This window comes from Oryctolagus cuniculus, chromosome X (genome assembly GCF_051225735.1).
Source record: "Oryctolagus cuniculus isolate XC-2025 breed Fujian yellow rabbit chromosome X, ASM5122573v1, whole genome shotgun sequence".
In the NCBI taxonomy this organism is placed as follows: domain Eukaryota; kingdom Metazoa; phylum Chordata; class Mammalia; order Lagomorpha; family Leporidae; genus Oryctolagus; species Oryctolagus cuniculus.
Genome location: NC_142888.1, coordinates 101403569 through 101428653, shown reverse-complemented (window position 1 = coordinate 101428653; position 25085 = coordinate 101403569). Strand labels below are relative to the sequence as shown.

The 25085-nt window shown below is 39.7% G+C and overlaps 1 protein-coding gene across 18 annotated transcripts in view; it reads right to left on the bottom strand.

The window, feature by feature from the left end:
• STAG2 (STAG2 cohesin complex component) overlaps positions 1 to 25085 on the bottom strand; it is a 164978-nt gene that overhangs the window by 89569 nt on the left and 50324 nt on the right. For 13 of the 18 annotated variants that reach the window (XM_008273043.4, XM_051826895.2, XM_089323668.1 and 10 more), the window contains 2 exons: positions 9946 to 10084; positions 3706 to 3784 (listed from right to left, as the gene is read on the bottom strand). In XM_008273043.4, the coding sequence (XP_008271265.1) occupies positions 3706 to 3784; positions 9946 to 9989 (123 nt within the window). In that variant the 5' untranslated portion in view covers positions 9990 to 10084. Of the gene's footprint in view, positions 1 to 3705; positions 3785 to 4695; positions 4825 to 9945; positions 10085 to 25085 lie in introns of those variants that run through there. The other 5 variants (XM_089323666.1, XM_089323669.1, XM_070066332.2 and 2 more) reach the window with 2 other exon arrangements.

Here is a 25085-nt window from a genome sequence, read left to right as displayed (position 1 = left end):
AGGTCTCCCATGTGAATGCAGGGGCCCAAATACTTGGGACATTTTCTGCTGCTTTCTTAGGCACACTAGCAAGGAGACAGATCAGAAGTGGAGCGGGTGGACAGGAATCGATGCTCATATGGGATGCCAGCGCTGCAGGCAACAGCATAACTCACTGTGCCACAACACTGACCCTTGAGTATTTTGTTAATAACATTGTCTTTGTGAACTTCAATCATTAAAATCCCTAATTGTAGATTGAAAGGCTTTTGTGGCCGGCGCCGCAGCTCACTAGGCTAATCCTCTGCCTTGCGGCGCCGGCACACCGGGTTCTAGTCCCGGTCGGGGTGCCAGATTCTGTCCCGGTTGCCCCTCTTCCAGGCCAGCTCTCTGCTGTGGCCAGGGAGTGCAGTGGAGGATGGCCCAAGTCTTTGGGCCCTGCACCCCATGGGAGACCAGGAGAAGCACCTGGCTCCTGCCATCAGATCAGCGCGGTGCGCCGGCCGTAGCGCGCCGGCTGCGGCAGCCATTGAAAGGTGAACCACCGGCAAAGGAAGACCCTTTCTCTCTGTCTCTCTCTCTCACTGTCCACTCTGCCTGTCAAAAAAAAAAAAAGAAAGAAAGAAAGAAAGGCTTTTTGTCCCCATTACAAGGAATTTCAGAGATAAGTTTGAAAAGATAAACTAAAAAGAATACCCTAGAAAAGTACAAAACGTTAATTAACATGGAGCTATGTGTTTCCAATTTATCAATCATATGCCTCAGTATTCCCTCAGTATGAAAAACTAATTAGCACAATTAAAATGGCTCAATGGATATGCTGTGCTAGCAGAAAAATGTGTAAGGAGTGATAATACAAGGAAGTACAAAAAGTAAACATGCTAACCTAAGCAGTCTTGTAGAGAAAAATCAAAAGACTTTCAGATGTGGTATACTGTAGTGAGTTAAGTGCACAGAACTGGACTCAAATCCTCTAACTACAAAGATTCTCTGGACCTCAGTCTTCTAAGTATAAAAAAAAAAAGAAGTTTTCTAATCCATAGAGTTGGGCAAATATTAAATTAGATAACTATAGGGGCCGGCGCCGCGGCTCACTAGGCTAATCCTCCGCTTTGTGGCGCCGGCACACCAGGTTTTAGTCCCGGTCGGGGCGCCAGATTCTGTCCCGGTTGCTCCTCTTCCAGTCCAGCTCTCTGCTGTGGCCCGGGAGTGCAGTGGAGGATGGCCCAAGTCCTTGGGCCCTGCACCCCATGGGAGACCAGGAGAACTACCTGGCTCCTGCCATCGGATCAGCGCGGTGCGCCGGCCGCAGCGCGCCGGCCGCGGTGGCCATTGGAGGGTGAACCAATGGCAAAGGAAGACCTTTCTCTCTGTCTCTCTCACTGTCCACTCTGTCAATAAATAAATAAATAAATAAATAAATAAAATTAGATAACTATATTATAAGCAAAATGCCTGGAATATACATAGTATAGTGCCAAAATGCAGTTGCTCTTATCATAATAAATCTCTGATCTGATCCCTACCACCTCACTCACAGCAGTGGCTATACAAAGTTAACAAAACTGTGGTACAAAAACTTTATGGAGTCCTCTATTCAGATACTACTTTGGGGGAGAGGGTCTCATCCCAACTAGTAAATTGCATCAATATATAGTTTCAAGAGAAAACAATAAATAAGATATCTTTTCAACAAGAATGACGGCTATCTTTGGATAGTCATGGATTTATATTCATACACATCCTTTCTAAAAATGTATACTTCTTAAGGAACAAAGGATGTAAAATTATGAAACACATGAATTATGGGCACTCTAAAAATATTCCAAGTGCTAGTTGAGATCATGTTGCATACATAAAATGTGATGCTATGCCACCATTAAAAATTACAGAGAATTGGAATAGACATTGGGTGCAGTGCTTACCATGCTGCTTGGGATACGTGCATCTCGAATTGGAGTGTCTAGAACTGAATCCTGGTTCCACACCAGATTCCAGGTTCCTGCTAATACCTATCCTGGGAAACAGCAGTGATTGCTTTCCACCCATCTGGGTGATCAGAATTGAGTTTTCAAATCTTGGCTTCTGCCATCACCCAGTCCCAGTTACTGCAGGCATTTGGGGAGTAAACTAGCATTTGGAAGATCTCTGTATCTCTCTCACTGCCTTTCAAATAAATAAAAATAAATGAATGAAATGTATTTTAAAAAAGAATCACCAGTGGCCAGCACTGTGGCACGGTGGGACAAGCTTCCACCTGAGGCGCCAGCATCCTGTACGGGAGCCAGTTCATGTCCCAGCTGCTTCTCCTCCAGGCTTACGGCCTGGGAAAGCAGTGGAAGATGGTGCAAGTGTTTGGGCCTGAAACCCACTTGAGAGACCTGGAAGAAGATCTTGGCTACAGAGTGGCCTAGCTCCAGCTGTTGCAGATATTTGGGAGTGAACCAGCTGATGGGAGACCTCTCTCTGTCTCTCCCTCTCTGTAACTCCACCTCTCAAATAAATAAATAAAAAAGATAGAGAATCAGAGTGAGTTATATTCACCGAGGGGAAAGTTGCTGAATACATAACATCAAGTTTTAGAGTATACTAAAGAGCTTGCTTGATATGATTCAATTTAAGTAAAAAAAAATCCACATGCATGTTTACATGTGTATGTACAAAAAGTTTGCTTATCAAAATGTCAAAGGTATAACTTATCCCCAGGTAATATGAGTATGGGGAAACTTTACTTTGTATTATTTTGGTTTTTTTTTTTCTTCAAAATAAGCATCTCAATAGAAAATACAGACCCAAAATTCATTTTGGGGGGAAAATGAATTAAAAAAAAAGACAAGTCATCTTTTAGACAATATATTTACACACATGCATTCCAAAGAGCAAACTGATTTAACCTTTCCCCAAGTTATTCATAGCCCTCAGACTATCCACACAGACTCTACACTTGCATTTTATCAACTCAGAACTTCATTGGTTTTCATCTTTGATATTACTTATAAGGAGTAAAACCACCATCATTCCTACCCCATTAGAATTGGTTGTATCTTATATTTCTGGGGTGCTTCAGAATAAGAAATTTTAAATGCATTTCTTTACATTACATTTTACTATTGATGGGGAAATTTTTAAAAAGTCAACAGAACACCATTTTGTTTAGCATTCTGTACATTTAAAAAAACACTGCTACTAGAAACAATGATAACTCCAACTTTATAGGAAGGGAAATGGTTAGTGTCCCGACTGCTCTACTTCTAATCTAGTTCCCTGCTAATACACCTGGGAAAGCATCAGAAGATGGCCCAAGCCCTTGAGCCCCTGTACCCACATGGGAGACCAGGAAGAAGCTCCTGGCTCTAGGCTTCAGCCTGATCCAGCCCTGGTTGTTGTGGCCATTTGGAGAATGAACCAGCAGATGGAAGAGCTCTCTCTCCCCTTCTCTCTTTCTGTAACTCTGCCTTTCAAGTAAATAAATAATTTTTAAAACAAATTAAAATAAAAATATAAAAGAAAGAGTCAAAATCTCATTCTTTTAAAAAGAAAAAAAAAACACTTATTTCATCTAGAAGCCAAAAAAACACTTTTATTCAGAAAGCTGTTTTACCATACCAACCTCCGCAAAAGCATTTTTTAAAAAACAATAACATCTGAGACATACCTACAATTATGTTTGTATGAGTGTGCCTGTGATCTTAGGAACCAAATTTAAATAACTTATTTGGTACATACTTTGCCTTTCCCTTGCTTTTGGTTTTTTCCTTCGATGTCTTCAAAATCTGTGTCAGATGAAAAATGTGTCTCTGACTCCCTGTAACAGAAAGATAAGGAAATATTTAAAACCTTCATTAGAAATTTAGAATTTCTGTTGTCATATCTTCTTTTTTAAAAAAAGAGGTTTGGTTTTATTAAAAAAAAAACTTAACATTCACATTTAAAAAAATTATGAGAAGCACATCATACCACAGCACAATACCAAACATTCAAGAATCCATAACCAACTACAAAAGCGGCAATGAAAAAAAACAATCATCTGAACTATTTATGTTTTTTGAATTTTTAATCAAAAACTAAAAACTAAACCAGTGATTCTCAAATTTTAAATCTAGAACTGTAGTGTTTCATTGTACTGGCTGATTCAATGACCACAGTGCTCAAGGAAACTGTATTTTAATACTAGGCATTAGATGAACTTTATTAAAGAATTTTAACAATATTATATGAATCTTCTGATTTCTCCTGCCAAGCTCATCATTTATAAATCCAAATGTGACCCATTATACAAAACATGTACTTCTGAAAGGGGATATATAAAGTAATTTTATAAACGAAATCATTTGAAATACAATAGAAAAGTGTGCCAAATAATCAAAATCCTTTATGAAGAGTTAATGTGCTACTGCCAGGAAAGACAATTTTAGTATTCAGTAACTGTGTGATCTTTTAAATCTTACTGTCTATGAACAATATATACAGAGGAAAGAATGAAATCTCTGAAGTCTTTGCAAATTCCAAAAACATAAACCTTCAGACCTATGAAATTGTACCTTGTTATGTGTGTGGTATGGGGCTGCTTTGTATAATCTCTTTTCTTCTCTCAAACATAAGGAAGCAGACTGATTTAAATGAACATGTGTGATGCTTTCTATATGTGTAAACATGAGTCCATCTATCTAAAAAGCAATAAAATATCTTTATTTAAATGCTTAAGGCAACACATACCTACACTGGTCACACTGGATTTTAGAATTGAGTCTCATCCATAAAAGATAAAGGTTAAATTCAGTCTTCTCAATCTAGATTTGTTTTCTACTTCCACTTTTATTGCTACAATAACCAGCTGTCCAGAAGCTACAAGGTGAGGTAAGCATACATCATATTTCCAAAGTAATGGTTAAGATGCCAGCAGTAAAAACAATTACTGTTTACAGCACTTACCTGCAAAGTAATATAAACAATGTATTGATGATAGTGGCAATCCTAATAATAACCTATAATGCTGAGGGGGCTATAATGCTGATAGGGCCTGTAATAAATACCATTCTCCATAGTTTACTCACCAAAAACTGAATGACCACAATATATTAACTCTGAAACCCATGCCTGTTATTATCTTAGTAAAATTGCCACCAATATTCTTCTCAAGCATGTACTGCCTTAAAAAACCAGTAGAAAATGTATTTAAATATTTCAATGTATAAGTAATATTTCTTCATCTATGACACCAGCACTCTTAGAGAGCTCACTAACTGCTGTTATGTCCAAAGAAATGGTAGTCTACAATATTCCAATGGCCACAGAGTAATCAAAGCCTCAATTACACTCTGAATCTCCAATTCATGGGATCACAACTAAAAGAAATGGGTCACTAGAAGTTAGATTACTAATTGCAAAACTTTCTGTAAAAAGAGTAATCAGAATGGCAGTTTAAACAATCCCCAACCAGAAAAGAAACACTTGAAGGCTTTCCCCAATGCTCTTCTGTGTTTTCAGATCAAATAAACAGCAACAAAAAGGCTACATACCAGGTGAAATAACATGTTTATACATTTATGGAACACAATGAATTAACCACTTAGCAGTCTGAAATATCATGAGTCATCTATCACGACTGAATTTTCATGCCTCTACTGTGCTCCCCAATCCACACACTGTCAAATATCTGTCTATCACTATTATATCAATTCCCCCTTACCCATTATCCTATTACAGGTCTTAACTACTTGATATATTCTAATGGTCAATACTTTAGTCCCATAATATAAATGTTTTAAATAATATCTTAAAAATATTAGCTGACAAAGTTAGCATGAATATCTAAATTAATTCCTGGCAGGGGCTGGCACTGTGGTGTAGTAAGTTCAGCTTCCAACTGAGGCACCACCATCCCATATGGGCACCAATTCATGTCCTGACTGCTCGTCTTTTGACCCAGCTCTCTGCTAATAGCCTGGGAAAGCAGTGGAAGATGGCCCAAGTGCTGGGGCCCCTGCACCCACATGAGAGACCTGAAAAAAGCTCCTGGCTTTGGATCAGCCCAGCTCTGGCCACTGTGGCCATGAGTGAACCAGCAAATTGAAGACCTCTCTGTTTCTCCATCTCTGTCTGAAACACTGCCTCTCAAATAAATAAATAAATCTTAAAAGAAGACCCCTCAATGTGTCTCTAACACTGCCCTCAAATAAATAATCTTAAGACTCCTCTGTCTCTCCCTCTCTCTGTAACACTGCTTCTCAAATAAATAAATAAACCTTTTAAAAAAAATTCCTGACAAAATCTAATATAATGTCCCATATATATCCAGATGTCCATCAACTGAAGACTGGATAAAGAAATTAGGTATATATGCACTATAGAATACTACATAGCAATTTAAAAAAAAAAAGAAATCCTCTCGTTTGCAACGAAATGGAAGCAACTGAAAACCATTATATATAGTGAAATAACACCATATGTTCTAAGTGATCTATGGTAATTAATGGAGTACCTAAAAGCCAATCTTTATAAGTGAAATTGATACTTTGAGATTCAATGATTTTGAACAATCTTTGACTCAACTGTTGAGGAACAGTGTGTTTTTTTAATCCTCATCCTATTTATTGAACTCTTTACTTAGTGTAGCATTAATCTTATGAGTATAAAGTTAACTGAAAATATATCTTTGAAAAAAATAAGAATGGGAACAAGAGAGGGAAGGAAAAGGGTGGGAGGGAGGGTAGGGTGAGAAGAATCACTATGTTCCCAAATTTGTATATAATGAAATTCATGAAGTTTGTAATCTTTATATATAATTTTTTAAATGTCCTTTATACAGCAAGCACTTCACATTTTTAAAAGGCAATAATTAACTTTTACAAAAAATTAAAGACTTGGACTACATGAAATCCACACTCAAGTTGTTGACTGTTAGAAACCTTAAGGCCTTTAGTAATTTTAGACTAGTCAAGCCAAAAAATGATTCCTTAGACTACCCCAAGTTCTCCCTAAAACAAAAGGAAGAAATCTTCAAGAATTTTTAAATATGTACTTATTTCAATGACTCATAATGTTGGCAAAGGTAAGAAAATATGTATTTATTCATCTGAAAGGCAGAGTTGACAGAAAGAGAAACAAAAACAGAGACATAGGTTGATTCACTCCCCAAATACCAGCCAACACCCAGGGCTGAGCCACACCAAAGCCAAGAGTCAAAAACTTCATCTGAGACCAATACATGTGTAGCATGAGCCATCTTCTGCCTCCCAGGGGCATCAACAGGAAGCTGGATCCTAAGGCAGAGGTGAGACTCTGTCACAGGCACTTTAGTATGGGATGCAAGATTAGGTTGCTGCACTACGACACCTGTCCCAAGAAAAAAAAATTTTTTTTTTGGACAGGCAGAGTTAGACAGTGAGAGAGACAGACAGAGAAAAAGGTCTTCCTTCCATTGGTTCACCCCTCAAATGGCCACAACAGCCAGTGCGCTGCGCCGATCTGAAGCCAGGAGCCGGGTGCCTCCTCTTGGTCTCCCATACAGGTGCAGGGCCCAAATACCTGGGCCGTCCTCCACTGCCTTCCTGGGCCACAGCAGAGAGCTGGACTGGAAGAGGAGCAACTGGGACAGAATCCGGAGCCCTGAATGGGACTAGAACCTGGGTTGCCAGCGCCGCAGGCGGAGGATTAGCCTAGTGAGCCGTGGCGCCAGCCACCCAAGAAAATATTTAAAATATAAAACTCTACATACTATCAAAAGCAGACCCTAAATGCCATTATATACCATGGCTTACAAAATTTCTAGCAAACAAACTTTTCAAATCAAGTCTCATAGAGTCTAATAGGAAGGACAGGCATTGCAGTACAGTAGCTTAAGTCACTGCCTGGAAAACCTGGATTCCCTATGTGGCTGTATTTGATACAACTTCCTGTTACTGCACCTGAGAAGCAGTGGAAGATGGTCAAAGTCTCCCATGTGAGTGGCAAAAAACCAAGTACTTTGTCTCCTGGCTTCAGCCTGGTCCAATGCTGTTGTGGGTATTTGGAGAATGAACCAAGATGGACGATCTCAACCTTGATTTCTCTCTGAATTTCAAATAAATATATGGAAAAATTATTTTAAAAATCTCATAGGAAATTGTGTGTGTGTGTGAGAAAGAGAGAGAGAGAGACAAAGATAGGTGCCGGTCTTGTGGCGTAGTGAGTGGGGCCACCACCTGCAGTGCCAACATCCCATGTTGGTGCTGGTTCGATTCCCGGTTGCTCTACTTCTGATCCAGCTCTCTGCTGTGACCTGGGAAAGCAGTGGAAGATCCCTGAGTACTTGGACTCCTGCACCTGCACAGGGGACCCAGAAGAAGCTCCTGGCTCCTGGCTTCCTGGCGCAGTTCCCACCGGTGCTGCCATCTGGGGGATGAGCCAGCAAATGGAGGACCTCTCTCTCTCTCTCTGCCTCTTTGTAACTCTGCCTTTCAAATAAATGAATAAATCTTTAAAAAAAAAAAAAAGATAAAGGGATGCACAGGCAGTTTAAAGGATTACTTCACTGAAGCTCCTTGCAAAACTGGATCTTAGTATGGAAATAACTGTTCCATACACATGGTCTTCAAAATGTTCATGGAAAACCTGTATCACTTTAAAAAATGCATGATTTGAATTTTTTGCCCCAAAATAAGCTTATCCTTTCATTCCATTTTCAATGAACTTTTTGCAGTAGCCTCATGTATTAGTTCAAACTATTTCCTACATCAAAAGCTAAGGCTCAGGCTGGTACTGTAATATACCGGGTAAAGCCGTGGCCAACAGTGCCGGCATCCCATATGGGCGCCGGTTCAAGTCCTGGCGGCTCTACTTCCGATCCAGCTATCTGCTATGGCCTGGGAAGCAGTAGAAGATGGCCCAAGTCCTTGGGCCCATACCTGGAAGAAGCTCGTAGCTCCTAGCTCTGGACTGGTGCAGCTCTGGCCATTGAGGCCAACTGGGGAGTGAACCACGGATGGAAGGCCTCTCCCTCTCTCTCTCTCTCTCTCTACCACTCTCTACCTCTCCTTCTCCCTCTGCGTAACTCTTTCAAATAAATAAATAAATAAATCTTAAAAAACAAAAAAGCTAAAGATCGGTGCCTGTGCTATGGTGCAGTAGGTTAATCCTCCACCTGAGGCGCTGGCATCCCATATGGGCACCAGTTCTAGTCTTGGCTGCTCCTCTTCCAATACTGTTCTCTGTTATGGCCTGGGAAATTAGTAGAAGATGACCCAAGTACTTGGGCTCCTGCACCTGCATGGGTAGATCCGGAGGAAGCTACTAGCTTCAGATCAGCATAGCTCTGGCTGTTGTGACCATTTGGGGAGTGAACCAGTGGATCGAAGACCTTTTTCCCTGTCTCTCCCTCTCACTGTCTGTAACTTTTATCTCTCAAGTAAATAAAATCTTTTTTAAAAAAAGCTAAGGATCATTTAGAATAAAAGTTGTCTAAGGAATACTGGTACCTTTTAAAATGGGAGGGAAGAAACAAAACTGAGAGAGGGCAGTAAAAACCCATAGTTAATATTGAAATCACTTTATGGGCCAATCACTTGTTTCTGCAAAAATTACATGCAATTTACCCTATTCTCCTATATTTGTTTTAGCCTACCTTCACTTGATTTTGTAACAGAAATTTGACATTACATCCTAAATACTACCTGACGGTATAGATTCTGCACTAATGGGAAAACTTCATATTTTAGAATGTCATAATCCTCCCCCCAAACAGTTGCTATTGCAAAACTATGTGTAAACTCGGAGTTGCATAGAAAATGTGCAGTATATAAACAAATTAAAAATGTAGCACCAAAAAATATGAAATTACTATCATAGAGGCCAATGAACATTAATATAAAATATTTCAAATCATATGTAATTTTATATATTGGATATTCCCAAACAGAAGTAAATTTAATCTATTTCCCTTCTTGTGGAAAAATATATTTTTAAATTATCACAACATTATTTACTTACTGTAGTAGATTAAAATCAGTTGGTATTTCTGGAGCTGCTATCATTTCTTTATCATCTTCTGGAACACTCCAATGTCAGAAATATATTCATATATTTACTTGAATGATAGTTTGCTTCTTTCTTCTAAGACAAACAATACCTTTTTTAAAAAAAAGAAATGACACACTATAAACACTGAAAATATTGAAAAGGAATATCTATTCTCAAAAGCTAAATTCCCTGGTGCCTGTTAACATGGTTTTAATAAATGAGATTTTGTTCCATTGCCTGTTAACATGGTTTTAATAAATAAGATTTTGTTCTGCTGCTTTTGACTGTTCTTTCCAGTTGTGGAGTCATTACAACTCTTGCAGTCCTAAAACAGTAACAATATATAGGAAAATTAAAAAGCTTGGAACATAGTTATGTCTAAAATTTCTTATGATTCTCTAAGTTGGTGTAATATACAAGTTCATCTCCTTCCTAAATAGAAACAGGATATGACTCTTTTACTGGTCCATTTGAAATCTCTGCAACAAGTGTAAACCAGAGTATGAGATGCCTGACAATATATAGCTTTACACAGATGATATGCAGATATGGTTAAAAGGAGCTAGTGGGGTGGGCATTTAGCAGAGTGATTAACACCCTGCTTAGGAATACTGTATCCCATATTAAAGGATTCTGGCTCCACCTCCAATCCAGCTTCCTGCTAATGCATACTCTAAGAAGCAGCCGTGATGGCTCAAGCCTTGGATCTCTGCCACCCACATGGGAGACCTGGATTAAATTATAGCCCAGCATTATTTGGGAAGTGAACCAGCAGATAGATTATTTATCCCAACTCTCTGCCATTCAGACAAAAAATAAATTAAAAAGAAAAAACTTCAAAGGAATTAAACACTTTAGGGGCCAGTCTTGTGGCATAGAGGATAAAGCTGCCACCTGCAACACTGGCATCCCGTATGAGCACCCATTAAGAGTCCCAGCTGCTCCATTTCTGATCCAGTTCCCTATTAATATGCATGGGAAAGCAGCAGAAAATGGCCCACAAACTTGGACCCCTGCTACCCACGTGGGAGACCTAGATAAAGCTATGGGATCCACGCTTCAGCCTGCCCCAACCCCAGCTGTTGTAGCCATTTGGGGAGTGAACCAGAAGATGGAATTCCTTTCTCTCTCTCTCTCTGTCCCTAACTCTGCCTTTCAAATGAATGAAATAATTTTTTAAAAATACTCTAAAGACAGGTTTTTCAACTCTGGAGGAAATACATTCCAAAGCCTAGCTTAGCAATAAATAACAACTTCATGATAATACCACACAACTGCAAAGGGGAAGGGGAAAAGGTCAGATCTGATCTATTCCCTTCAAGGAACTTACAATCAGTTCAAAGGCTAATAATGTCATATGGATAGCAGATGAATCTCATTTGTGAACAAAGTGCAAGTCTAGCCATAGTAAGCATATGATTTCTAATTTTAAAGGTCAAAGATTTATTTCCTAAATGAGAAAATGATCTAAAAGCAAATGAACAGTCTATAACAGAAGACAACAGTCTGAAACTAAAGTCTGAAGTTCTTAGTCTTATATATACTTCTATAAATTTCTTATGTTTTTCTTTTATTGCCATATATGTGAATCTATTACTTGGTGGTCACCTAAAGAAGAGCAAGTAAGATTAAATATATCCAATTAATAACAAATGATTAAATAAAACATACTGATGAACTAAGGATAGACATCATACAAAAAAGAGTACAGTTTATTTCACAAATACAAAACATATGAAGATAAACTTCACAGATGGCCGGCGCCACGGCATACTAGGCTGATCCTCCGCCTGCGGCGCCGGCACCCCGGGTTCTAGTCCCGGTCGGGGCGCCGGATTCTGTCCCGGTTGCTCCTCTTCCAGTCCAGCTCTCTGCTGTGGCCCGGGAAGGCAGTGGAGGATAGCCCAAGTCCTTGGGCCCTGCATCCCCATGGGAGACCAGGAGGAAGCATCTGGTTCCTGACTTCGGATCGGCACAGCGCACCAGCTGCAGCACGCTGGCCGTAGCAGCCATTTTTGGGGGTGAGCCAACGGAAGGAAGACCTTTCTCTTTTGTCTGTCTCTCTCACTGTCTAACTCTGCCTGTCCAAAAAAAAAAGTTCACAGAAATTGCACCATTTTTTCCATACACTTTTTGAAGCCCATTTGTACAGACTCCTAATAAGTTATACCTGAAGTACATAAAAATGCATAAACTCTGAAAAACAGCCTTAAATAAAACACACACAGTTCAGTATACTACATTCCTCTAAATAGCATATAAAGTTAATTTCTAGTAGTATAAAAGTAGAAAGTCTTATCAGATCAAATTATTTTTAGACAAGATAGGCTATACAGGTTGAATATCTGTAATCTGAGCTTCTGAAATATGAAACATTTTGAGAAACAACATAAGTTTCAGATTTTGGAGCATTTCAGATGTTTGGATTAAGGATGTTTGACAGTCACTGGAAATATTCCAAAATCCAAAAAACTTTATTTATTTATTTATTTTTTTGACAGGCAGAGTGGACAGTGAGAGACAGAGAGAAATATCTTCCTTTTGCCGTTGGTTCACCCTCCAATGGCCACTGCGGCCAGTGCACCATGCTGATCCGAAGCCAGGAGCCAGGTGCTTCTCCTGGTCAACCATGCGGGTGCAGGGCCCAAGCACTTGGGCCATCCTCCACTGTACTCCCTGGCCACAGCAGAGAGCTGGACTGGAAGAGGGGCAACCAGGACAGAATCCGGCGCCCAGACCAGAACTAGAATCCAGGGTGCCGGCGCTGTAGGCGGAGGATTAGCCTATTGAGTGGCGGCGCCGGCCCAAAAAACTTTTAAACCTGAAACACTTCTGGTCGCCAAGAATTTTGGAAAAAGAATACTTAATCCATATCAACAGGTATTTGGTAATTAGAAACCAAAGCAAAATCTAAGATAGAGTGTTTCAGGATAAGGTGCCTAGATTTTTAAAGAAAAGAATATTGCATTAAGGTACCACAGACTTAGGGGAAAAAAAGGTTGAGCTGGCCAACTGCCTATGCCAGTGAAATACTGTTTTTAAATGTTTCTGAATATTAAAAATTCATCCAACCAAGTAAATCTACTATGTGTCAAATGCAATGCTGGGCACTAAGAACACAACAGGGAATAGGAAAGCAATGATTCTTACCATTATGAAACCCCCTCTACAAGAAATGTGAAAACATTTATTTCTAGTAGAAGGCATATACCTCTATTGCCATGTGATCTTATTAAACACAGGGATGCCAAATTTCATGTTTTTGAATGAGCTTTTACTACTTTAATCAGCACTAAATAATTTGCCACCCAAATAGTTTATCATATCTCAACAAAAATTATAAATACTGAAGTTTTGTAATTTAACAGGGAAAACAAAATGGCAAGCCCGGCAATGTGAATTATTTAAAGAATGCAAACTTTACATGAAGAGCTGAGAATGTTTCCATTTTTATTTTAAGCAGCTACAAGCTATATATAAATACAATTTGCTTCCTACAAAGACTCACATTAAAAAAATCAAAAATGTATTTAAAAGTGCAATACTATTTAACCTAAGTAGAAAAACACAAAGTATAAGTTTTAAAATCAAACACACCATACCATTTCTGGACTACTGCAAGTTATTCATTTCTTTTAAAAAAAAATATGCTCAAAGATCACAAGGTGGAGCTCTCACCTAGTGTCAAGGAAAAAACTTTGAGGTCTTTATCACATATGAAAATTCTCTATACTATAGAAGGCTTTGGAGGATAAACCATAGAAAAGAAATCTGCATTAAGTCTCAAATCATTATTTGTTTTTGGGATGGGGGGAAATCTAGTACCTAATTCCTACTTTTCTTTTACTAAAAACTAAGCCATCACATTTGCAAATATGCTAAACAGTATACATTAAAGGAAAAAAATTTCCTTAGGTCCATGTGTATACAGTAGTCCCCTTATCCATAGTTTAGCTTTCTGTGGTTTCACTAACCAACCAACCAGATGTTTGAAAATATTAAACAGAAGTTCCAGAATTAAGAATTCATGATGAAATTAGGTTATGTCTTGCTCCAACCCACCCAGGATATGATTCATCCCATTGTCCAGTTTATCCACATTGTACAAACTACCCATCAGTTAGTCACTTAGTCCTCTCTACTATCAGATCAACACCTGGAATATCACACAGCTTATGTCCAAGTAATCCTTATTTCATTTAATAATGGCCCCACAGTGCAAATTTTTATACAGCACATTGTTTTAATTGCTCTATTTTACATTATCATTGCTAATATCTTACTTCATCTAATTTATAAATTAAATTTTATCATAAGTATGCAGAAATTTATAGAAAAAAAACAGTACAGTACAGGGTTCAGCACAATCCATATTTTCAGGTATTCACTAGGGATCTTGGAATTAGCTCCCCCATGGATAGTTCAGACTACTATTGACTGCTACCATTAAAGGTTTGTTAAATACATTCATATATAATTATGGGTTAAAATAGGTTGACAATATACAACAATTAACAGAAATACTAAATTCAAACATTTTTAGTAGCACTATTTTTGATACAGAGATCTTTAAAACTTAATCACTACAACTTTTCAAGCTACCTGCAATTAGTACATGGTTTATGGCCTCTTAACTCAAAGTTTAAATTACAAGTTAAATTCTATATAAAAAGGTTCTTTCTTCCACCTCTAAAAACCTGCCAGATACCTCTTACTATAGCATGTAAGCACAAATATGTAAAAATTATGAATATGCATACATATTTAATTATAAAAAGTAACTTGCTGCATTCACTGAAGTTACTTACACAATAAAATTACACAGTGTGAGCTCATATTTTTCTTTAATTTGTTCCAAAAAATTAGGGTAACTTTTTTCCTAAAAGAATTGTTTTAAAGGACTCACTCAACTCCAAGTGGTCTCGACACTTGAGTGTAAAAAGCTGCAAACAGAGTCTTCACTAACAAGTTTCTCTGAATGCATGCATCACTGGGGAACATGGAGAAAGGGAGCACATAACTAGCTGATAGATTAAATCTCTCACTAAAAATGCAGATATATTCAACTGCTAAAACCTTGTAAGTTTATACTCCACATGTCATGCCTTATCTTAACACTTTTCTCAAAGGGAGCACATCCTTCTGTCTCTAGGGATCACATGTAGGAAATGTACACACCCTTCTAAGATGCCACCATCACTATAATACACATACTGAAAACTAAGAATCAACTAAATGTCCAACTATGGATTGATACATCAATGTAATTAATGTAACATTCATATACTGCAACCATCCGACAGTATATCAACATGGGTTAAATTTGTAAGTTTAAAACTAGAGATTCAATTAATAGTAACAACAAAGAAACAAAGAAGCATCAGAAAATTTAACTGATATAGGTGGTAAAAATCTGACTAATTTTAAGTCTTATTTATGATTGTATAGTTAAAAAAGTAATGAGTGAGAAATTTGCTATGAATGTACTTATTAAGCTGAACTTCCTGAAGAAATAGAAAACTATGCTGTTAAAACCTGATTTTTTTTTTCAAATTTCAAGTCCATATATTAAAAAGTTAAACATATACAAAAACTATGAATTCGGCCAACGCCACAGCTCACTAGGCTAATCTTCTGCCTGCGGCGCCGGCACCCCGGGGTTCTAGTCCCAGTTGGGGCGCCGGATTCTGTCCCGGTTGCTCCTCTTCCAGTCCAGCTCTCTGCTGTGGCCTGAGAAGGCAGTGGAGGATGGCCCAAGTGCTTTGGCCTCTACACCCACATGGGAGACCAGGAGGAGGCACCTGGCTCCTGGCTTTGGATAGGCGTGATGCGCCGGCCACAGTGCACCGGCTAAGCGGTCATTTGGGAAGGAAGACCTTTCACTCTGTCTCTCACTGTCTACCTCTGCCTGTCAAAAAAAAAAAAAAAACACCCTATGAATTCTATCATAAAATTTTATTATGTTTGCATGCTCCAGATCAGCAGGGAACAGAAACCTTCTTACTGACAACAAAATCCAAAGGTATATTCTTTTTATTGGCCTATCTACTTTCTTAGAAGAGAGAAGACAGAAGTCTGTCATTCACTTTGAGGTTGTGAATGTTAAAAAGTAGTTCCTGCAGTAGACCATTTGACCAAAACAGGAAAGTTACTACCATTCTTAAGACAAATGATACATAGCAACTTTTCCTACTATAGAGCAAGAAATGGAATGCTCATCAAATATTTAAATTAGACATAAATGCTTATCCTTAAAAGGAGAAAATATGCCTACTGTCCCATCGATGACTGAATTACCCAGAAGGTAATTTTTCCTGCCCTCTGATTATCACCTTAATTTGTGCTAGTCTTCTGAGTAAATCACATAGTGAGAAGAATGATAAATCAAACGATAAAAATCATGTGTACTCAAAGCAATAGTAAAATTTTTTTTTTTGACAGGCAGAGTGGACAATGAGAGAGAGAGAGACAGAGAGAAAGGTCTTCCTTTTTTGCCGTTGGTTCACCCTCCAATGGCCGCTGCGGCCAGCGCACCACGCACCACGGGGAAACTAGGAGCCAGGAATTCTATCCTGGGCTTCCCACATGGGTAGTAGGGACCCAAGTACTTTGGGCTATTATGTGCTACCTGGGCAGGTGCATTAACAGGAATCTGGAATCGAAATGCAGAGTAGCCACCACTTGAACCAGAAATTGCGTTCGGATACAGGCAACCTCAGCAGTGTTTTAATCCACTGAGCCACGATGCCCACCCCTAAAGGTTTCATGATAACATATATTACAGCTACAACATATATAATCTGCAAGTATTAACTTTTCCACAACCTAGATGATACCCTAAAGAATTAAAAACTATAATCCCTGTTTTTGTTCAGGATTAGATAACCTGGAAAAATATATGCATAAAGGCAATTTGCATACATAAGAAAATTGATCTTGTCTACATTTCCTAATTGTAAAACATGCCCAATATGTTCATTTTCATTCTTTAAAATTAATATAAAGAAGAGAAGCCGAAAGTTAAAGCCCCTTATGAAATAAGTATATAAATTGAACATGTCTAAGGCCAAAACAGTTCAAAATAAATTTTATTTTCAGGAAGAGGAGAAAGAGCAAGGTGGGGCAGTCTACACAGATATGGCATCATTACACTCTGCCAGAAATTAAAGCCAGACAGAATGGGAAACATCCACCTGTTCCCCTCCTATTTTTAAATGTATGGTAGTAGAATATGATTGCTCAACAATCTTCCTACTCTCCTTGTCTACGCATATCCACCAATATTTTCCAAATGTGACTCAAACCCTCATCACACTTAGGGTCACCTGACCCAACCCATCAACTCACCCAGTTCCAGTGTCTGATCATCAGTTCTGATTTCTATAGAAAATCCAGTATGCCACTTGTGAACTTTGCACCAAGTACTAATCAGCTTTTTGTTAGGGAAGTAGGAGGGGGGAGAGAGGACAGGCATATGACAAGAAAGCGTTTCTGCCTTATTCCTACAGTCCCAAAACTCTACCAACATATACTCAGCTTTAACCTGTAAATGAGTACTCAATGAGCATACCCTATGTGAAATGTCCTTGCTGAAATGCATCTACTACTCAACCCCAGGAATTGGAATCCTGTCCATTAATCCAAACTAAAACCAGACTCCCAGTGTCTCTTGAGTTGCCCTAATCTGAAAGCCACAATACTGTCTTCTCATTTGTCTGACCACAGTGGTACTGGCTAGACAATGGATACCATACAAAATCTGACATTTCCAAGTCTGCTAATTCCCCAGTTCTGGTGTAACAAGCTGTAGGTGACTAGACATTATCTGATTCTATCCCAAGACAAATATCAAAACAAATAAAATAGTTATCACATATTATCATCATAAAATCACTTCTCTGCGGCCAGCATTGTGGCCCAGCAGGATAAACCACTGCCTGCAACACCAATTTCCCATATGGTGCCAGATCAGGTCCTAGCTGCTGCACTTCATATCCAGTTCCCAGTAAACGAGCCTGGGAAAGCAGCAGAAGATGGTTCAAGTATTTGGGTCCCTACTACCCTCATGGGAGACCTGAATGGAATTCCTGGTTCATAACCTCAGCCTGACCCAGCCCTAGCCATTGCAGCCATTTGGGGAGTGAACCAATGTATGGAAGACCCCCCCACCTCTGGCTTTCAAATAAATAAATTTTTAAAAATTCTTAGATGGAGAGTAAAGTATGTAAGATTAAAGTAAGAAAAAGTATTAAGTATTAAGATAAAGTCAGAAAAAGCTACAAGAAAATAAAACCATAAGCCAATATCCCCAATGACTATCGATACAAAAATCCTCAACAAAACACTAGCAAACTGGAATTCAACAACACATTAAAAGGACGATACACCATTATCAAGTGATATTTATTCCTGGAACTCCAAGTCTGGTCCAACATACAAAAACCAATCAATATAATACAGCACATTAACAGACAAAGGACAAAAATAGATGATCACCTCAATTAATGCAGAAAAGCATCTGGCAAAATTCAATACCCTTTCATGATGAAAGCACACAGCAAACTAGTACTAAAAGGAATCTCCCTCTACATAATAAAAGTCATTTATAAAATCCCATAGCTAACCTCATACTTAATGGAAAAAGACAAAAAACTTCCCTTCTAATATCAAGAACAAAGCAACAGGGGTCAGTGCTGTGGCACAGCAGGTAAAGCCACCACCTGCAGTGCTGGCATCACATATGGGCACCTGTTTGAGTCCCAGCTGTTCCAATTCCAATCCAGCTATCCTCTATGGCCTAGGAAAGCAGTAGCAGGTGGCCCAAGATCTTGGGCCCCTGCACCTGAGTGGGAGACCAGGAAGAAGCTCCTGGCTCCTGGCTCCCGGCTCCCGGCTACAGATCGGCCCAGCTCTGGCCATTGCAGCCATTTGTGCAGTGAACCATCAGATGGAAGACCCCTCTCTCTCTCTCTCTCTCTCTCTCTCTCTCTGCAACTCTTTCAAAAACATAACAAAGCAACAATGTCCACTCTTAACACTTATTCAACCTGTTATTCAGAGTCCTAGCCAAAGCAATTAATCAAACAAAAGGCATTTAATCAGAAAAGAAGTAAATGATCTGTTCCCAGATGTCATGATCTTAATAAGTAGAAAACTCCAGAGTTTACATACATATACACAAATGCACAGAAATAATAAATTCAACAAGGTTATAGGATCCAAAAACAAAAATTCAGTTGCACTTCAATGTATTAAAAATGAACAATCTGAAAAGAGAATTATCTGCAGTAACATCAAGAATAACACAGGAGATAGGAATAAACTTAAGCCAGAAATCTGAAAACTTATGTACCAGAACCTATAAAACTGGCAGAAACTAAAGATTGCACAATAAATGAAAATATAAGCCATGTTAAAAGCCTGGAAGATGTAATATTGTTATGCTATCCTTACTACCCAAAGTAATCTATAGATTCAACACAATCTCTACCAAAATAGAAAACTTCATATTAAAATTCCAGTTGTATCCAAAGGGACAGAAATAGACAAAACTGAAAAAATAGTTAGAAGACTCACATTCCCTGATTTCAAAACAAAAGTAATCAAAACTGTGGTATTAACATAAAGACAAATGGATCAATGGAATACAGTTATCAAAATAAATCCTTATAGATATGGTCAAATGGTCTTTGACAAGGATGCCAAGACTATTCAATGGAGAGAGGACAGTCTTTTAAATTGTGCTAGGAAAACTAGATATTCGCATTTTAAAAATTAAACTGGGCCCCTATTTTATACTATATACAAAAATTAACTGAAAATAGATTAAAGACCTAAATATAACACATAGAGCAATAAAACTCTTAGTTGAAAACAGGAAAAGAAATTTTTAAAATAAAAAAAGAAGAAAACAGGAGCAAAAGCTTTTTGACATTTCATTTGGCAATGATTTCTTAGATATGAGACCAAAAACACAGACACAAAAGCAAAATTAAACAAATGGACTGTATCAACCTTAAAATCCTCCATTTGGGTGGGTGCTTGACCTTGAAGCTCAGATGCCCACATCATATCAGAAGTGTCTGGGTTCCAGTCCTGGCTCTGCTCCAGATTCCAGCTTCCTAATAATACATATGCTGGGAGGCAGCAAGTGATGGCTCAAGTAACTGGATCCTTACTTTTGTCTGAATCAGGCTCTGCCTTTACAAGCATTTGGAGGGAGCATATCCACTCTCTCATGTACTCACTCAATCTTTCTCTCACTGCCTCACAAATAAATAATTTTTATAAACTCTTTGGTGTATCAAATGCCACAGAGTGAAGAGGCAACATACAAAATGGAAATATGTATTTGCTAATCATCTATCTGATAAGGGGTTAATGTTCAGAACACATATAGAACTATAACGCAACAACAACAAAACTCAAACAACCAATTTTCAAAATTGGGCTAAGACTTTGTTAAATAGACATTTCTCCAAAGATGATATATACAAATGCTCAACAGCACATTAAAATATGCTGAAAATCACTAATCAGATATTTAAATCAAAACCAGAATTAGAGATCATCTCAAATCCACTGGAATAGTTGCTAGTTTTTAAAGATGTAGTTACTTGAAAAGCAGAGAGAAAGAGAGAAAGAAAAAGAAAGAGAAAGAGAGAGAGAGAGAAAGAGATCTTCCATCCACTGGTTCACACCCCAAATGGCCCCAATGGCCAGAGTTGGTCCAGGCAAAAGTCAGAAGCCAGCAGCATTATATGGGTCTCCCAGGTGCATAACATGGGCCCAAGCACTTGGGACACCTTCCACTGCTTTCCCAGGCACATTAGCAGGGAGCTGACTCAGAAATGGAGTAGCTGGGACTTGACCTGGCACTCATATAGGATGTTGGCGTGGCAAGTGTTAGCTTAACCCACGGTGCCACAATACTAGCCCCAGGATAGTTACTAATAAAGGGGGTGGACATTACAGTGCAACAGGTTAAGCCACAACTTGTAACACCAGCATCCCATATGGAATGCCAGTTCAAGTCCTGGATATTCCATCCCCAATCCAGATTCCTGCTGATGCAGCAGATTATGGCCCAACTATTTAAACTCCTGCCAAGCATGTGGGGAGACCCAGATGGAATTTCTGGCCCCTATATTTGGTCTGGCCCAGTCTTGGCTACTGAAACCATTTGGGGGCCTGGCACTGTGGCAAAGCTTGTAAAGTTGCCAATTGCAGTGCTGGCATCCCATATGGGCACCGGTTCGAGTCCTGGCTGCTCCACTTCTGATCTAGCTCTCTGCTATGGCCTGGGAAAGCAGTACAAGATGGCCCAAGTCCTTGGGCCCCTGCACCCATATGGGAGACCCAAAGGAAGCTCCTGGCTCCTGGCTTTGGATCCGCCCAGCTCCTGCCATTGTGGCCAACTGGGGAATGAACCAGCGGATGGAAGACCTCTCTCTCTCTCTCTGCCTCTCCCTCCCTCTCTGTGTAACCCTGACTTTCAAGTAAATAAATAAATCTTTAAAAAAAATAATTTGGAGAGTCGATGGAAGATATAATATATATGTTTCTCTCTGTCAATTTGCCTTTATAAAGATAGATGGATAGATAGATAGATAGTTACATTGTTTTTTTTTTTTTTTTGACAGGCAGAGTGGACAGTGAGAGAGAGAGACAGAGAGAAAGGTCTTCCTTTGCCGTTGGTTCACCCTCCAATGGCCGCCGCGGCCAGCGCGCTGCGGCCGGCGCACCGCGCTGATCCGATGGCAGGAGCCAGGAGCCAGGTGCTTTTTCCTGGTCTCCCATGGGGTGCAGGGCCCAAGCACTTGGGCCATCCTCCACTGCACTCCTTGGCCACAGCAGAGAGCTGGCCTGGAAGAGGGGCAACCGGGACAGAATCTGGCGCCCCGACCGGGACTAGAACCTGGTGTGCCGGCGCCGCTAGGCGGAGGATTAGCCTAGTGAGCCGCGGCGCCGGCCTGATAGTTACATTGTTTTTAAAAAAGAAAATACAATGTGTTAGGGAGAATAAAGACACTAGAAGCCCTGTTCACTCTTAGTGGGACTGTAAAATGTTGTCCTGCCTATTTTACTATATAAAAAGTACGTAGCTTCTGGGGCCGGAACTGTGGCCCAGTAGTTTAATCCTCCGCCTGCAGTGTCAGCATCTCATATGGGCACCAATTCTATTCCCAGCTGCTCCTCTTCCAATACAGCTCTCTGCTGTGGCCTAAGAATGCAATAGAAGATGGCCTGAGTCCCTGGGCCCATGCACCCAAATTGGAGACCCGGAAGAAGCTCCAAGCTCCTGGCTTCAGATTGGTCCAGCTCTGGCCATCGTGGGCATTTGGGGAGTGAACCAGTAGCCTGAAGACCTCTCTGTCTTTCCCTCTCACTGTCTGTAACTCTACCTCTCAATTAAATAAATAAAATCTTTTTTAAAAAAAAGTATGTAGTTTCCTTAAAATTATACACAGAATTGTCACAATTCAGCAATCCCACATCTGAGCATAGACCCAAAAGACCTGATATTTGTACACCTACCACATTCATAACAGCACTATTCACATCACCAATGAGGAGGAAGTAACTCAAAAATCCACCAACAGATGAATGAATAAACAAAATGTGATATGGAATATAGAATGGAATATTATTCAGTCTTAAGAAAGAAGGAAATTCTGGCATGCACTACAACATGGAAGAATACTACAGATACTATAGGTGAAATAAATCAGTCACGAAAAGATAAATATTGTATAATTATACTTGAGGTATCTAAAGTAGTCAAATTCATAAAAAAGCCAAGTAGAAAGGTAGTTACCAGAGAATGGAGTAAGGGGAAAGGTGGAGTTTTTGTTTAATTGGTATAGAGTTTCAGATAAACTAGGAAAAAAATTTCTGGAGAATTATTTCACAAAAAATTGAATATACTTCACATTACTAAACTTTACATTTAAAAATAGCTAAGATGGTACGATATGTTACATGCTTTTTGTCACAATTTAAAAAAAAGAAAAAAGAAAAAACCTAGGGGCAGGCATTTGCCCTAGTAGTTAAGTGTCAGCTGCATATCAGAGTGCCTGGGTTTAAGGCCCTGATTCCAGCTAATGCACAATATAAAACAGAGCAGTGATGGATCAAGTAGATGAGTCCATTCCACCTATGTGGGAGACTCAGATTAAGCTTCTGATTCCAGCCTTCAGCCTGGCCTACCCACTGTCTCAGGCATTTGGAAAGTGAACCAGTGGACAAGAGCTCTCTGTATATCTATTTTTCTTAGTCTCTCTGGCTATCAAATTAATTTTAAAAACATAAAAACTACATGTAAATCCTTTATCAGGTAAGCTTTTCTCATATGATATAGACTCACAATATTTCACTTAAATCACCAAACATTTGAGAATACTTTTCTACTTATACAAGCATACTATTTACCATAACAATTCAAATCTTTTAAGATGTTATTTTATAAATTAAGATACTGGTGGCCGGCGCCGCGGCTCACTAGGCTAATCCTCCGCTTTGCGGCGCCGGTACACGGGGTTCTAGTCCCCGTCGGGGCGCCAGATTCTGTCCCGGTTGCCCCTCTTCCAGGCCAGCTCTCTGCTGTGGCCAGGGAGTGCAGTGGAGGATGGCCCAAGTCCTTGGGCCCTGCACCCCATGGGAGACCAGGAGAAGTACCTGGCTCCTGCCACCAGATCAGCACGGTGCACCGGCTGCAGCGGCCACTGGAGGGTGAACCAATGGCAAAGGAAGACCTTTCTCTCTGTCTCTTTCTCTCACTGTCCACTCTGCCTGTTAAGAAAAAGAAAAAAAAAGATACTGGTAATAGCTGTCTACACCCAGATTACATTATTTTGACAGATGGACTATGGAGATCCAGGCTCCTGGCTTTGGCCTCGATCAGCCTGGGGCCATTGCTCTGCTTCTCATTCAGACCCTCTCCTCCTTTCAAGTAAATATAAATCTTTTTTAAAACTGACAGAAAAGTCAAGGCTCATGGTTACTTACCAGAGAAGAACACACAAACTCAAAGCCGGAAACAAAAGGGCAAGAGGGGCAGGCATTTGGCCTAGCAGTAAAGACACTCACACCCGTTACTGGAGTATATGGATTTTGAATCCTGACTCTGCTCCCAATTCCAGCTTCTTGCTAATGTGAACCCTGGGATGCAACAAGTGGAGGCTCAAGTGCTTGGGTTCCTGTCAACCATGAGGAAGACCTGTATTAAGTTCCCAGCTCCTGGCTTCAATCTGGACAGCCCCAAGCCATTGTGGGCATTTGACCAAACCAGCAGACGAGAACTCTCTCCCCCTCCATCCCTGCTTCTCAAATAAAATGTACAGAATTAAGAAAAACAGCAGAAAGAACATTTTAGCACCAATGTAACCAAGCTACATTCAAGGATTATCATGCTAAACAGTCTCATGTGATACTACAAGGAAATAGTATCCCAAGGCAGGCACTGTAGAGAAGCAGGTTAAGCTGCTGCTTTGGGACATTCGCATCTCACGTCACAGTGTTTGTTCTAGTCGCCGCTATTCCTCTGCCAATCCAGCTCCCTGCTAGTGCACTTGGGAGGCAATAGCTGATGGTTTCATTGCTTGGTTTCCTGCCACCAAGGTGGGAGACCCTAATGGAGTTTCTAGCTCCTGACTCAGCCCCAGCTGTTGAAGATATTTGGGGGGTAACCTAGCAAATAGAAGATCACTCCTCTGCCTCTCCCTTGCTCTCTGTCATTTTGCCTTTCAAATAAATCTTTAAAAAATAATTGGTATCCCTAAAATGCAACACTTGATCCCATTAATCATGGGGGAATAAGAGTGGAACATGAAGATGAACCACTAAGAAGATTTGTTAAATATTATGGGCAGATGTTCAACACAGTGGTTAATACCCAGTTGAGGTTGCTGATTCTAGATTCCCCCCAATGCTGACAGTCAAAGCTAAGTAGTGACAGTTCAACTAACTGGGTTCCTGTCACCTGCATGGTCAATCTAGATTGAATTCCCAGTTCCAGGCTTCAGCTTGGACCAGCTCAGATGAACCTTTGTGGGCATTTAAGGAGTAAATCAGCAAATAGGAGCATATGTGCTCTCATCTGCATTCTGTGT